Genomic DNA, 16113 nt, shown 5'->3' with positions numbered 1-16113 from the left:
CTGTCCAATTTCAAATAGATAGTGTGGTATATCACAGTCAATTATGGGACGCAATTTCAAATCAGTGCAATGTGTTTTCTTGAGTTATCACAAGGAGTGCTTTATTTTTGTTCCATTGAAAGTGACTCGAATTGAATTTTTCGCGATTAGTACACTGTATTTCCTTAAATCATATTAAATTCATTCTTCAATGATTTCCATCGAATGTCAAACGTTTCGTGTCCCATATCTCGAACAATTATTGGAAGTATTTTCAATTCAGTGCAGTGTGTTCTTAAAGGGTTTCCGTTGATTTTCAAAGTAATTGAGTCCTATATCCCGAACACTTTTTAAACTCAATTTCAAATCAATGCACTGTGTTGTTCTTGAGTTATCGTCTCCACAAAATGTGTTTTTTTGTTCACTTAATGCTGACCTCGTGTGGGCAGATCCACGTTGACAGAAGTCTTAAAGGGAATATACAACATTTGCAAACATCGAAAAATAAAACTACCAAGTTTTTGCGAAATACCTTAATAGGATGTTGGTAAATGACAGTCTAAAGCATCCTGTAAAATTATGGCACCTGGTATACTGTCATTTTCAAGAAAAGTGGTATTTTTGTATCAATTTCCAACGCTGATCGGCCGATCAGCGTTGGAAACAACTGGCTTTTTTTTCAAATACTGGACCCAATTGACCATTGCACTTGTTTGCAATCGATTACAAACCTATGAACGGGTACGAGCCAGCTAGACTGGTTCCCTGACCTTACAATTCCCCAATGTATGTAAACTGCTCTGTTTCTTCTTATATGGAGTCAGGGAACCAGACTACAGGAAAATTATCGTTTTTCTTGGTTTTTATAGCATTTTCGAACCCAAAACCTCCAAAAAGTCAGTGTAACTATATTTGCTTTATATTTCCAACCCCCCAATTCCATCCATTTCTGAAAATTACAGCAAAAGCAAATGATGTATATTCCCTTTAACGGTGGTGACCAGTCTTTGTGTAGCGCGCCCTCTTTTGGAAAAACAAGATGTTGGTAAAACATGCGGGAGTGCCCTTACACATTTTAGTTTTTGTTTTTGTTGTAGTAATATTCTTCTCGTACGGTTTCTGTCGAATTTCAAATCTATTGTCTCGTATATCACAGTCAATTATGGAACGCAATTTCAAATCAGTGCAATGAGTTGTTCTTGAGTTAACGTCTCCACAAAGAGTGTTTTATTTTTGTTCTGTTAAAAGTGACTCGAATTCGTATTGAATTGTTTCGCGATTAGTACACTGTATTTCCTTAAATCATATTAAATTTATTCTTCAAGGGTTTCCGTTGATTTTCAAACCATTTGTGTCTTTTATTCCGAACAAATATTGAACGAAATTTCAATTCAGTGCACTGTGTTGTTCTTGAGTTATCGTCTCCACAAAGAGTGCTTTATTTTAGTTCCGTTTAAAGTGACTCGAATTCGTATTGAATTGTTTCGCGATTAGTACACTGTATTTCCTTTAATCATATTAAATTTATTCTTCAAGGGTTTCCGTTGATTTTCAAACCATTCGTGTTTTTATTCCGAACAAATATTGAACGTAATTTCAATTCAGTGCACTGTGTTGTTCTTGAGTTATCGTCTCCACAAAGAGTGCTTTATTTTTGTTCCGTTAAAAGTGACTCGAATTCGTATTGACTGTTTCGCGATTAGTACACTGTATTTCCTTAAATCATATTAAATTTATTATTCAAGGGTTTCCGCTGATTTTAAAAGTAATTGAGTCCTATACCCCGAACATTTTCTGAACGAAATTTTGAATCAATGTACTGTGTTGTTCTTGAGTTATCGTCTCCACAAGTGTGTTTTATTTTTGTTCACTTAATGCTGACCTCGTGTGGGCAGATCCACGTTGACAGAAGTCTATACGATGGTGACCAGTCTTTGTGTAGCCCGCCCTGTTTTGTAAGAAAAAGATGTTGGTAAAACATGCAGGAGTGCCCTTTCACACTTTAGTTTTTGTTTTTGATTAACATTCTTCTAGAACGGTTTCTGTCGAATTTCAAATCTATTGTCTCGTATATCACAGTCAATTGGACGCAATTTCAAATCAGTGTAATGTGTTTTTCTTGAGTTATTGTCTCCGCAGAGCTAGCTTAGCGCTTTATTTTTAAATTCGCGGGATTGAATTTTAGTAGACTGTATTTTCCTTAAAACGAAGTGTACCGCACAAGGCGCTCATGTTATCAAAATCTCAAAATTATATTTCATAATCTACGAGATCATGTTGACACTTAATTATAGTATAAGCTTCAGCCGAAAACTAATTAGTGCCTAATTATCCCGTTATTGAAGTGACCCCATTTTCCCTGCACCGGGTTCTAGTATTCGGCTGCGTATAATGATTGCCTCTTTAAAGTAAAAGGTAAAATGGTTCGCAGTACAATAGGGTCACTTTAACCGGCTAATTAGGCACTAAATAGTTTTCGGCTGAAGCCAAATGTGTGCCCGGTATAACGGTCTCGTAGAGAATGGAAAAAAAATTGTGAGTTTTTGACAATATGTGAGGTATCACTTTGTTTTAAAGGGGCAATGATGTAGTTGAGAACGCATTCTTATAATGTGCTGTAAAGTAGGATGGCTTTAACGGGCTAATTAAGCACTAATTAGTGTTCAGCTGAAGCTTTTACCAAAAGTAATTGCACCCAGTATAATGATCTCGTATATTATGAAATAGACTTGTGAGTTTACTATGAAAACATGTAGTGCAGGGAAAATGTGGTCTCGGGCTAATTCGGCACTAAATAGTGTTCGGCTTAAGCCTAAATCAAAATTAAGTGTGCCCAGTAACATTATCTCGTACAATATGAAATAAAATTGTGACTTTAGATATCATGTGGGGTACGTACACAATTTGTTTCAATGATTCCCATTATGCAGCTAATTTAATCGTAATTTTGAATCACAATTTCAAAAATAGTGGATGAAACGGTCGCTTATGTCGTTTTTTTGGACAAAAATATTGTTATTTGCATTTTATTATGGAAAAATCGTTGAATAGATGAAAATTATCTTTCTTGAAAATAGATCACATTTTGCCGCATGTATTATACATTGTGCGTCTTTTGGTGAATGCGCGGCTGGATCTGTGGCTGAATACGCGGCCAGTTATCCGGCCAAATCCACGGCTACCTTGACATTGTCTTTCCGATTGCACATGTTTATTTCTAGACGTTGGTAAACAATTACTTCGGTATAAAATTGGCGAGAACATGCCAAGTACCAGCGAAATGAAGTGTTGTCAAAATTCTAATCTCTTGAGGGCGCCCTTCAGGACATGTGGAAATTAATATTTTGCAAAGCAAACTCATGACAGCACTCCGGCTGCAGCGCATGGCGACGATGACTACGCTGTCGTACTGGACTGGTGGAGACTGACGTGAAGAACTTTTAATTATTTAGGTTTTGGTTGGTATACGCCTAAAAATGTCGAAATTGAATCTGTCCAAGCTGAACGCGCTTAAGAAGACATCTAAAGGTGCCGACACCGTGAAGTCGGCCGAAAAGAAGAAGCAAGTGTCAATTTCTAGGTTCTTTACGCCGGCGAAACAGCAGCGCCTGTCCGATGTCATTATCGATGTGGACTCGTCATGTTCGTCAAATAAGGAGAGAAATGGTACCGAGGTATAAACATGATAACTGTTTGTATCTTAAGTGTTTTCTTAGTAAATACTTCAATATTTTCCCTGCTAAATTTGACTTTTTACTAGCTTGAGTAATTCCAGCTCTAATGCATATCGCATAGGCATTTAGAGCTAGAGTTACTCAAGCTTACTTTTTTTTTTTTACATGTTTTAGGGCATATTATTATGGAAAGATTCCCACATCTGGCCATTACTTGTCACCCTGTGCCCAAATCCTATTGAGACTGGTCTGAAAATTTTTATGTGTTTTCTCAGTAATACTTCAAAGTTTTTCCTGCTAATTTTGACTTTTTACTAGGATGTATTTTCACTTTTTTCGTTGAAGGGAAAAATAAGTGAAGGCCAGATATGGGAATCTTTCCCATAGAATCATCAAATTTCAAAGTTGATTTGACACTTGTAGAATTTACATTGTCTGAAAGAGCTTTCCAAATGCAATTAAACAAATGGTCTCCTGACTTCATAGGGCAAGCAGTTCTCACATTATTGCAATTTTAAAGTTGCCTTAAAACAATGCTCGATTTGGCAGAAATAAATGTGACCGCATCAGTTGATTATGTGTACAAACGTATGGGAAATTTACACACAAATAACGGCATTGCTGTTTTGGGGAATCCGCAACTTTTTTTGGCAATGTGATTTAATAACAAACCAAACTTTCTATAGCCAGGCAACTATACCCTGCAGTTCTCTTTTGATGATGTTTGGAGCTAAGTGAAAGTATCCCTGTATGTGATACTCCATGTCAAACCTTTTCAAAAAAGGCGGTCACAAACAAATTAGGTCATTTTGGGCATGAAAATAGTGCCATCAATGTCTGTGGCAGTGGTTCAACCTACCCATATTATCACTTTCTTATGGCTGATGATAGGTCACTAAAGGGAAACATTAGTTATGGCCAGATATGGGAATCTTTCCTTTATCTCTACCAAAGGACGCCAGACTTTATTGTTTAACATCAGGATGGGCTAGCTCGGATTGGCTGAATCTCTGCCCTAGGCTAAGCTGTGAACTAACATGTAAGGAGTAGAAACGTAACTTTAAAAGACGGGGAATTGAACTGAACAAACAAAATAAACTATAGGGATAGGTAGGAGACCAAAGTGGTGTTTCAATGATCAAACTTGGGGCTAGTTCTAATCGTAATTTCACACAATCATGACATTGACAATGCTGAAAATGGTGTAGCTACCAGTAGGAGAGAGATCTATGTACATTGTACACAGTGGTGTTATTCGTTCGACTGCCAAACTCGATCTGCCAAATTTTCGGCAATATTCACCCAATTTGCAATGTGTACGCGGAGTCAAGGCACAAATGCACAAACCTAATTTAATTCGCACGCAAGTGACCATTCTGTCACAGTATGATAGACTTTTTCTTTGGTCGCCATCTTTTTTAACAATAAAACCGAAACGAATGAATGAATGAATACATGTCCACTTTTTCAGGCTGCCCTTGTCAAATTAAATTTTTTGATGATGATGTCCCGTCAATTGAGTGCAATTTTGTCCTTATAACGGTTATATTGCCAATTATTATAAATTTATAAGCTTGAATGATGCATCCTTTAATAATCATAATTGTTGATTACTTGCAGGTTGAGGTGCCATCTCCTTTCAGGAAACGATCTCATGTCTCACCCAGCCAGGAAGAGACATCAGGCAACAAAAGACAGAGAATTCAAACAGGTTTGTCAGGAAATCCGTTTCGATTTGATTTTCTGTCAGATCCTTTGACCCCAGCATGACTTTACTGGTGTTTATTTTGACACTGAAGCATTTTTTCTGCCATTCATGTATTTCATTCATATACATTAAAAAAAAAAAACAATTGAAATATATTTATTTTTTAGATTGCAGTAAAGATATCATGAATTGCTTGATTACTCAAAAAAATATTGCCTTTTGATATTTATATAATATTGGATGGCTTTGATGGGGATACAAGAATATATTGCATGAGCTTTAACAATATTACACAAGTTGCAAACAAGTGCAATATTGTTATAGTGAGTGCAACATATATTACCCCGAAAAAAAGCCATTCAATATGAAGCCTGATATAAATAATAATATAACATATCTTCAGTCACTTTAGTGAATATCTGTGTTTTAATACTTATCCCCAATGTTAGAAACTGAAATCAGTCCCATCTCAAGCCACACCCAGCACAAGTTGAACAGCTTCAAGTCCGGTATGCACCAAGACCCCATCAACTCAGAGATGCCTGTCGTCAACATCAGCCACAATTCTGCCAGCCTCAATCCAACACAGGACAGCGAAACAGTACATACATGTGGGGGTCAAAACTTGGGCCAAAGATTGACGAATGAGGAAGCATCGGGAGATCGGAACGAAGCAGACAGCGATGAAGATTTTTCAAACATTGTGTCATCATCCAAGTACAATCCCCACCCGTCATCACAGTGTGAGAATACACCCTCCTCATCCCTGGCGGAAAGATTTAAGTTCGGCTCGCACAAAGGAGGCAAAGCCTGCGCCGAGGAAGGCAAAGCAACTTCCAGGATGTCACCAAAGGAGGGTCCCTTGAGGGGCGTAAAGTACACCCCTCTGGAACTGCAGTTTCTGGAGATCAAGAAGCAGTACCCCGATGCCTTGTTGTTTGTGGAGTGTGGCTACAAGTATAAATTCTTCGGGCAGGATGCTGAGGTATATGGGCATCAAATCTTTGAACACAAAACACAATTTTATCAATAGAACTCTGTATTCCAAAAATCAGTCCATTGACTGATCGTTGGAACCCCCTACATCTGTTGATGTCTTGATTCCAAGTGATCATGACAGCCAGCCAGATGGAATAATTTCACGGGGTGTTTAGTACCAGAACAAGTTTTAATCCAAGTAAGCTTTTTGATAATATCTCGGTAGGTAACTTTTGGGATAAAAGCAAATCATCCAACAGTGCATATGCCTTAAACGTAAAGATCCAGCGGTGCTGTTATTGAGTGAACAGCACATCAGAGTGTACTCTGATGTGATGTGGGTAGCCGTTTTGTCGGAGGATAACGATCCAGATCCTCAGTATATGTATAGAACGACTGACTTGTGACTGACTTGTGATTGACTTGTGATTGACTCATTATTGACTTTTGACTGACCTGTGAAATACTTGTGACTAGCTTGCAATTGACTTGTGATTGCTAACCCTAACCCCCTAGTACTTCCTCAGGACTACCCTGCTGAATCCAACAGAGTCCAAACTGACTTTCCTGTTCAACCCACTTGCCTCATTTTCAGTTGCCTGCTGAATCCAACATTTTGCATGAGGAATGCACACAAGGGGTTAACTGTTCAATCCAACAGGCTCCATCGGGTACATGTATGTGACATAGTTGGATCCTGTTGTATTCAGCAGGGTTAGAGTTCTGATCGACGTGTGATGACTTGATCACATCTCTGGTTTGTTTTTCCTCAGATTGCAGCCAAAGAACTTAACATCTTCTGCCATCCAGACCACAACTTCATGGTGGCCAGTATCCCCGTCCATCGCCTCTTTGTCCACACCCGGCGACTGGTTGCCAAGGGCCACAAAGTGGGTGTGGTCAAGCAGACGGAGACCGCCGCGTTGAAGGCGGCCGGGGACAACAGGAGTGCTCCCTTTCAGAGAAAGCTGTCCGCTCTGTACACCAAGTCCACGCTGATTGGAGAAGATATCCTTGTAATGAAAACAATCCAAGAGTGCCTGTCACATGTTAACAGATCTGGCTACCATGCTTAGGAAAACTGTGATTACTTTCCATGACAGCCATAAGTTAAAGGTATAGTCCATCATTTGTAATTAAGCTGATTGCAGCTACGTGATGTCGCGTGTGCGTCGTGTCAACGCTTGCGCGCGCTTTGCCGAATAAAAAAACGAACTACTAACGGAAATTTAAGACGCACTGTTGGAAAGGCCTTCTTTTGTTGATTTCTTCAAAATGACAGCTTGCCAGAAAGAGTAATTTCACAGGGAGTTTAGTTTCCTTAGGCCAAAAAAAAAAAAGTCTCCGGTTTCTGGTATGCGCGCGCGTCGCCGTAGCCATGCGCGTCGGCAAAATGAAAAAGTTTTTTTTTCAATGAAAGATGATGTCTCAAAACCGCCAAACTCACTGGTTTGACTGGAATCCTGCTGCTGCACAATTTTAACGTGTTTTTAGATGGGGTTTTGATCGAGAATAAGCTTTATGTGGCCTCTCTGGACTCCCATATATTTGCACTTAGTTTAGTTGGGCACCATTTGCAGTCATCAGCCGACATTTGAAGCAAAAAAGTCAGGTACAAAAAAAAAAGAGCTGCGTCGCCGCACCACTTTTTGGGCAAGCTCCATACCAGAAACCGGAGACTTTTTTTTTTTGGCCTTACTGTCTTTCAACCAAGTATGTTTTTCAACAATAATTACATCAGTTACTTTTTGGATAGCTGCAAATGGTGGACTGTAGCTTTAAGCATTTTTCGTTGTTTGATTCCCCCTCCCCCCCAAAAATGTCCTTAAACCAAACATCCTTTGAAATAGTCAGACATTTGACCCATACAAACAAAGTGTTCTGTGGACCCTGAAGCAAATGAATATTTGATACTGATTTCTTTTAAAAAAAAGTTTTCCCTATCACACATTCAGAACATCCAGCAGTTATAAAACAAAGACAATGGAACGGGTATGTGCCATTATCAGTTAGCTATTGGGTATCCGAGGACCCGCACAGCCCTAAAAGCAATGCATTGTGGGCCAACGGTCAACTGTCCCATTTCCAAATGCGAAGTGAACTGTAAACTTGCCTGAGTTTTCATAGAAAGTGCCTGTTTACTGAGATCAGTTTACCTGCCAAAATGGCATGTGGTGTGCATCAGTTGTGACTAGCTCTAGACTGATTCTTGCTAAACATGTACATGTTATTAAGTGTTTGGCAATAATTTCTGAATAGCATTATTTTGATCCTTGCTTGTTGGAGCAAACGCCGTCTGTCTGAGATTCACTCGTTGTTCGTTTCCTTGACTGCTACGGTTTACATGTGGACCCCGTGATCGGCAGTCTTGCGTCTGATCCCACTGACGGTGAGGTATCGTCTGTCGTCCCTAGCAACTACCTACTTTGCCTCAGCGAGTTCACTAAACCCAGCAGCAAGGCACGCAAGAATGCCAGTGTGGAATTTGGAGTCGTGGTAAGTAAATTTTGTTACAATCGTTTTTAAACTTGCAGTTTGCCACTTCTCACCACTTCTCAGACAGCTTCACTGGCTCCCAGTTGCTCAACGCATTGAATTCCGCACACTCGTCCATGCCTACTATTCTCTAAATCACCGTGCTCCTAACTACCTATTCTCTCTCCTTACAATCCATGAATGTTCATACTCCCTTCGTAGTTCTGATGCCATATCCCTTGTGCCTGACAAGTCTCGCAAAAAGTCCGGTGACAGGGCATTTTTCATTGCTGCCTCCCGTTTATGGAATGCTCTGCCTGTCTCCATCACAAACACTGATTCTGTTCTATCCTTCAAGAAAGGACTCTAGACCCACCTCTTCCCCAAACAGTAGCTGGTTTTCCTCATCCTTTCATAATTTGTTCCCTTCTAGCGCCTTGCATCCTTTGGTAATTTGGTGCTATATAAATCTAGTTATTATTATTGTTGTGTGCTAGCTACCATCGGCAGATAAAGAACCAATCGTTATTTTTTTGGCGAAACTTTGCTAGGCCATCCAGCCTGCTACGGGCGACATCATCTATGACAGTTTCCATGACAACGACCATCTGAGCGAGTTGGATACCCGCATTCATCACATCCAGCCGGTCGAGCTCTTGCTGCCCACTGTCTTGACGGAGAAAACGGAGAAGCTAGTACAAGACATTGTCTCAAGCAGGTAACCATGGTAATGCCATATGCCCATCAATCTGGGGCTAATTTCATCGAACTAGGAAAGTCTTTTTTAGTATCAAATTTTAGTCAATTTCCGAATCAAAAAATGTATTATCTCACATGTGTTCATCATGTTTTTAGAACCATTTGTAGAGTCTTTCCGCTTTCTGAAGATGTTTTCTAGTTCTGTTTCTGTAAGCCTTTCAAGTACAACTTAAGTAAAATTTTAGACTGTGTTTGGTTTTGGAGGGTATTGATGCATCCTGAGACAAAATATCGGATTTCTTGACTCTCTTGTACATTTTGAGCAGTTTATAGTGGAGTGCCGTGGCCTTGTGGTTTTGAGTTTTGAATTTGTGGTCTGTGGGTAATTCTGCAGGATGTGGGTTTGAGTCCAGTCTGTGGCTACGGAGCGTGTGCTCTTGGGCAAGGCACTTTGTCACTCATTGCTTCTCTCCACCCAGGAGTAAATTGGTACCTGTCAGGTCATGCAGTTGGTTATTGTCGTTGATTTCAGCTGCCTTGCGCCAAAATGGCAGCATCGACCTGTATACTTTTCAGGGAGCTGAGATGGTGTTAGGAATGTTTCATGGGCCCAGTGAGCAGGGTAATAATGATGTAGCGCCTTGAGCACCAGTAATGGTGGATACGTGCGCTGTATAAAAACGCATTATTGTAGTGTCCAACGTGTTTCTATTACCTTAGCACAACTGAGGATGACCGCATCCGCATCGAGAGAATGGACAATGAGCATTTTGACTACAGCGAAGCCTTGGATGTTGTCACCGCATTCTACAGCCTCGAGGACGAGAGGGACGAAGAGCAGGAGACGGAGAAATGGAAGCAACGCAGAGATTGTGCAAGTAAGTACTAACAGCTTCTTGTATAGCGCTCATATCTATCACGAAGTGACGCTCCTGTTGCTCTATTATCACCCTGGCTTTAGCACAGCTGCCATTACGGCGCTCAAGCATTGAAGGAATTTCTTCCTACCAGGTACCCATTTACTACACCTGGGTGGAGAGAGGCAATCATAGTAAAGAGCCTTGCCCAAGCGCACAAGCACCATGCTCCCAGTCATCAGGATTCGAACCCATGTACCACAGCACGCAAGTCGACTACTGTAACCATTGGACCACAGCACCCCACTAGTAGGCTTATCCTTAGGTCATACATGTAGTTATCTTTATTTCAAGTTTTCCCGAGACAATATGGCACATCAGGCCGGTGTTTATCACTGGTTTCCTTGGCATGCTGAAAATTGCTTCCCCTGGATGGGATGCCAGTCCGTCGTACGTTACTCCCCAGCTAATGCCAGTACCCATCTGTGCTCCTGAGTGGAGAGAGGTAAGTGGAGTTAAGTGGCTTGCCCAAGGACATAACATATTGCCAGCGGTAGGATTCGAACCCCCTTTTGTTCCGTCATCCTTTATTCATCAATAATACTCAACTACTGAAGATACTGTGGCGAAACAGCCGGTGGACTGGTGCGAGTTTACCATGGCTCGCCTGGTTCCCCGACGTCGTGCGTAGGGTATAACGCGTAGTCAGAGATTTTAGGCAGTTTGTCTGCAGACGCTGTTGAGTGAACTTCGGAACGCAATTATTGCCGATTACTGAGTTAACCTCGTGCATGTTCGCCGCTGCTATCGGAAGTGTGGACATCGCGGCGTGCTGTTGAAGGCGTATGGTGAGACTTCAGAGTCATAATTAGCAAGCTAGACCTTTTGTTGTAAGGGGAAATTAGCCTGGGTGGCTGTGGGTTGAGCTGGTGACTGGGGACAGTAAGGTTCGTGTGGTATGTGCAGCAGTATTCCCTGGTCGGGAATTGGGTTGCCTGTTGCCTGTCGACCTTTGTCGCCAGGAGTCACCTCGGGGTTAGAAACCGCGCTCCGTAACCTGAGCCCAGTGATTTCTGTATGCTAGGTTGCATGTGAGGGTTACTCTGGTAAAGTCTTAATCAGTGTGTGCAGTTCATAACTTGTTGCTGTTGATCGCACTGGGTGTGCACAGTGAGGTTCTTGCCACTGTGGGATAATCGTTCTAGCTAATCAACAAGGTTAATTACATAGAGCCTGGTTAGGCTGGTTGTTGTAAGCATTGTATAATAAGAGGTTATTGCTGTGTAAGGCTTACTTTACAGGGATAAACCTAGAGCAGCGGGGAACGTTGTTCTGCGAGGTTTATTTGCCACTCATTAAGCTTGTGTATTTGGACCGAATAAAGAGTTGTTTCTTGTTGTTCTCTAAGACACATGTGTAGTGAGGTTTATTGAGGTTCCCTGGTCACCTCTAGGTTGCTTGCCACGTGAATTGGTATTCCTTTAGCGTTGGTATATTTCCAACAAACGGACAGGCCTAGGACTTGAATCCTCCGTTCGTGACGTAGTCCCCCCTTATTTGCGTGACCGCTCATGCGCATGTAAGGTCATTAAATATTTTTGTGGGATAGTCAGCTCTTGTTGGTGTGGGTGTAATTCCTTATCCATAGACAGGCGAGCGCGCCACAAATGGTGTCAGAAGTGGGATGCTTTAGGTTTATTTTTCACGAGGTTGACAGCATCCTGTGTAAGGTTGCTGAGGTTTACTAATAACCCTCTTGTGAGGTGTTGTCGTCAATATTTTGTTTTTGGTCGATTGCACTTTTGTGCAAGGGTTATTCAGGGTTTTCCTTGCCAAACTGACCCGGAGGTGAGGCAATCACCTGGTCACGGTTGAGAGTGAAAACTCTGGGTGAGGTCACAGCGAGGCTCATAATTGAGACATTGTTGCTGTGGTTATTGATTGCACTTATTTTGGTTGTTCTGGTTTTCACTGCAACTGTGGTCGGTTGCATGTGGTGGTTCGGCTAGCAGACCAACAGAGACGAGGTTAACAGTGGTTGACGGGTGTGAGGTTTAACACCTACAGGGAAGAACTTGAGACGTCAATATGAGCGACAGTTTCAAAAGTAGTGTTGTCACTTCGGGTGAGGTTGCTTCCCCGGGAGTTAACGCTGACAAGTCCCTGGAGGCAGAGAATCAATTGCTGCAATGGGAGGTTCAACAGTTGAAAGCTGAGCTACGGCGGAACTTCCGGAAGGGAAAAACTTCGAGTACGCCTGCTGAAGAGGGTCGTGTTCGGTCTGAGGTTGATTCGGAGATCAATTTCAGGTTGCCGAGGGAAACCTCGGGGTATGCTTCATTTGAGGGTGAACCCAAAGGAGGTTTGGCGAAACCTGGTGGGGCGAACCTTAGTACCAGTACACCACAGGGAAAGTCTTCGCCTGGGGTCAGGTCTGGTGGTGATCTTGGACTGAGTCCAGTCACAAATCTGTTTGTAGGGGTTGTTGCGAGTGATGCTCGGAAGCTGCATACGGACTTAATGAGTTTTGTGACCCGACCGCCAACGAGGTGTACTAGCAACCTCACAGAGAGTTGTAGTGACACTGAAGCAGTTCCTTGGAAACTCACGAGGGAGCCGCGGGTAGTTGGTGAGGTTAATTGTCCGGGGTCTGTGTTGTGCCAGACAGGTATGACGGGAAGGTTGTTTGGAATGAGTATTTCAGGCATTTTGAATCCTGTCGGGAAGTGAATGGTTGGACCGATTTGCAGGCTGTCAAGTACTTGTCCGCAAGTTTACAGGGTAGTGCACTGAGGTTGATTGGTGAGGGTGCACCGTCTGGTCGCGTGCTCACCTATGGTGAGCTTGTGAAGTTGTTAGAGCAGAGGTTTGGTCATAGTCAACAAGCTGAGAACTTTTTGGTGGATTTACGGCATCGTCGGCAGAAACCAAAGGAGACTCTTCGTGAGTTGGGTCAGGCTATTAGAGAGTTGACTGTGAAGGCTTATCCTGAGATACAGGAAGAAGCCAGGGATAGGCTTGCCAAGAATCATTTCATGGATGCTGTAGAGAGTCAGTCAGTGCGGGAGGGCATTCACCGAGCCCGTCCCAGGGGTCTTGATGAAGCTGGAAACTGAGAATTTTGAAAGAGTTGAGCAGCAGCGGAGGCAAGATAACAAGCCGACCAAGTTTGCGAGAGCACTCAACAGTAGTCCGGAGGATAGGCTTGAGAAGATGGGGCATGCCATTGAAAAGAGGGTGTGTTCCATGGTCCAGTCATTGTTTTCTGAGTTGTCGAAGCAGAAGCAAAGTGGGGAAACTGAGATGGTAGTGTCTCCGTTGAGATCAGCTAAAACTCCTAAGAAGGAGCGAGGTGATCTGAGGTGTTTTAACTGCGGTGAACCAGGTCATTTCCGGCGAGCATGTAAGGGGCCGCGGCCGAAGCAAGGTTCCAAGCAGGGAAACGCCGTCCAGCCGACCGGCGGGCTCGCGGGCAGGCTGGAAAGTTAACAGAGCCCACAGGAGGTTGTAGTCAGAAGAGACCCTCGGGTGAGGCAAGCGACCAAGTAGTGGTCGCAGGCCCCATGGGTGGGGGAATGGCAAAATATGGTTTATTCGTGGATGGGACGATACGGGGCACCAAGTGTAGGTTTCTCATCGATACCAGGTCGACCGACACTGTGGTGAGCAGCATAGTGTATCACCAAATTCCACGGGAACAGAGACCAATTTTGGAGACAGGACTGAAGGTGGAGCAAGTTGATGTCAGTCCGTTGGCAGTGGTTGGGGCTGCCTGGGTGGAGGTACAGATAGGGAAGACAGTAGCCACTGCGAAGGTGATCTTTGCCGACGTCCCGTATTCAGGAATTCTGGGGATGAATTTCCTGTTGCCCGTGGGTGCGAGTTTGGATCTGCAATCTCTTCAACTGAGGTTAAATGGTGAGCACATTTAATGCACTTATAGTGCTGGTGAGTCGTTTGTGGGAGAGTAGTTGTCAGTGAGACTACGGAGATTCCCTCTGGCCATGAGGCTGTGGTGTACCGATAACGAAGAAGTACTCGTGCTCCCGTCATTGAAAACCACTGAAACGGCAGCCGACGTTCAAATAGGCACAAATTTGAGTTCCGAGCAAACAAAACAAGTGAAGCGACTTCTCGGCAATTATCAAAGTACAATGACTGATATGCCTGGCAAAACAAACTTAGATGAACACGCGATTACACTGTCCTCAACAGAACCAATCCGAAGCAAGCCTTACCCACTTCCCTATGCATTACGAGAAACGGTAGATTCTGAAACCGCGGAAATGTTCGAAATGGGTATTATAGAGTCATCCAATTCGCCCTACGCATCGCCAATTGTAATCGTCAAAAAGAAAGACCGTAGCAATAGATTTTGCATTGACTTCCGCAAACTCAATAAAATCACAACATTTGATGCAGAACCCATCCCAAATCAGGAGGAAATCTTTGCCAAATTATCGAAAGATCACTACTTCTCCAAATTCGACTTAAGTAAAGGATACTGGCAAATTCCGCTTAAAGAAAGTGACAAAATAAAAACGGCATTTCTGACCCCAAATGGATTGTATCAGTTTAACGTGATGCCGTTCGGCTTAATCAATGCCCCTGCAACTTTCTCGCGTATGATGAGAACACTATTACACGGTATGGATCACGTTGATAATTTCATTGATGACATTTTAATTCATACGCAAACTTGGCCAAGTCACTTAGAAACTCTCAAAGAACTTCTACGCAGACTCCAACGCGCAAATCTAACCGCAAAGCCCAGCAAATGCGTGATAGGAATGGAAACAGTAGAATTCTTAGGACACGTAGTAGGTCAAGGTCAGCTAGCGCCACAAGATGAAAAGATCGCAAAGATTCAGTCTGCACCTCGTCCAGAGACGAAGAAACAAATGAGATCATTCTTAGGACTTGCCGGATATTATCGCAAATTTATTCCCAACTACGCGGCCAAAGCATCACCTCTCACAGACAAAACTAAAAATTCAGAGCCGAACAAAATTACATGGGATGATAGTTCTAAGAAAGCCTTCGAAACACTGAAAGCTAGTCTAATCAGTGCACCCATACTTCATCTACCAGACTGCAATGAACCATTTGTACTTAGAACTGACGCGTCCGAAGTCGGAATAGGTGCTGTACTATTACAAGAACGTGACAATCACTTATTTCCCGTTGCATATGCAAGCCGCAAACTCCTGAATCGAGAAAAAGCATACTCGACGATAGAAAAGGAATGCTTAGCGTTAGTATGGGGCGTACAGAAATTCCAGCGCTATGTTTACGGAAAACCGTTCGTGCTTCAAACTGATCATCAGCCTTTGATGTACCTGCATAAGTCTAAGGTCGCAAATGCCAGAATTATGCGGTGGGCGCTCGCTCTGCAGCCTTACAGAATTCGCATCCAGGCAATCAAAGGTTCGGAGAACGTAGGCGCTGATTATCTCAGTCGAAATGTGTGAGCAATAACAGGCACCTGTTTAAGGTTAAAGCAGCGAACCCAATTATTACGGTACACGGAAGATAGGTTTTTATGACGTTGTAAATATATTTTTGTATATAACGAAATGATCGCAGTTTTTACTTTAATTCGCTCTTTTTTGAAAATGCGGTGCATTTTCTTCGAATGGGGGTTATTTGTAAGAAGTTTTCGTGTATTTTCCCCCTTTTCGCGAAATGGTATAGTCTCAAAAGTTTCTTCCAATAGCACTAACTGCATTTATCACAGAACCGG

At 42.5% G+C, this 16113-nt stretch overlaps 1 protein-coding gene across 1 annotated transcript in view; it reads left to right on the top strand.

Moving 5' to 3' along the window:
* The first annotated feature begins 3314 nt into the window (after positions 1-3314).
* The window catches only part of LOC119745394 (DNA mismatch repair protein Msh3-like), a 34120-nt gene continuing 21321 nt past the window's right edge, over positions 3315-16113 (top strand). Inside the window, exons 1-7 of the mRNA XM_038221716.1 lie at positions 3315-3653; positions 5274-5364; positions 5811-6346; positions 7113-7347; positions 8684-8835; positions 9366-9532; positions 10234-10391. Coding sequence (XP_038077644.1) covers positions 3456-3653; positions 5274-5364; positions 5811-6346; positions 7113-7347; positions 8684-8835; positions 9366-9532; positions 10234-10391 — 1537 coding nt within the window. The 5' untranslated portion in view covers positions 3315-3455. The remainder of the gene's footprint in view (positions 3654-5273; positions 5365-5810; positions 6347-7112; positions 7348-8683; positions 8836-9365; positions 9533-10233; positions 10392-16113) is intronic.

This window comes from Patiria miniata, unplaced genomic scaffold, assembly GCF_015706575.1.
Source record: "Patiria miniata isolate m_02_andy unplaced genomic scaffold, ASM1570657v1 HiC_scaffold_7, whole genome shotgun sequence".
NCBI lineage: Eukaryota > Metazoa > Echinodermata > Asteroidea > Valvatida > Asterinidae > Patiria > Patiria miniata.
The sequence above is the reverse complement of the archived record's forward strand: the minus strand, read 5'-3'. Positions and strand labels throughout refer to the sequence as shown.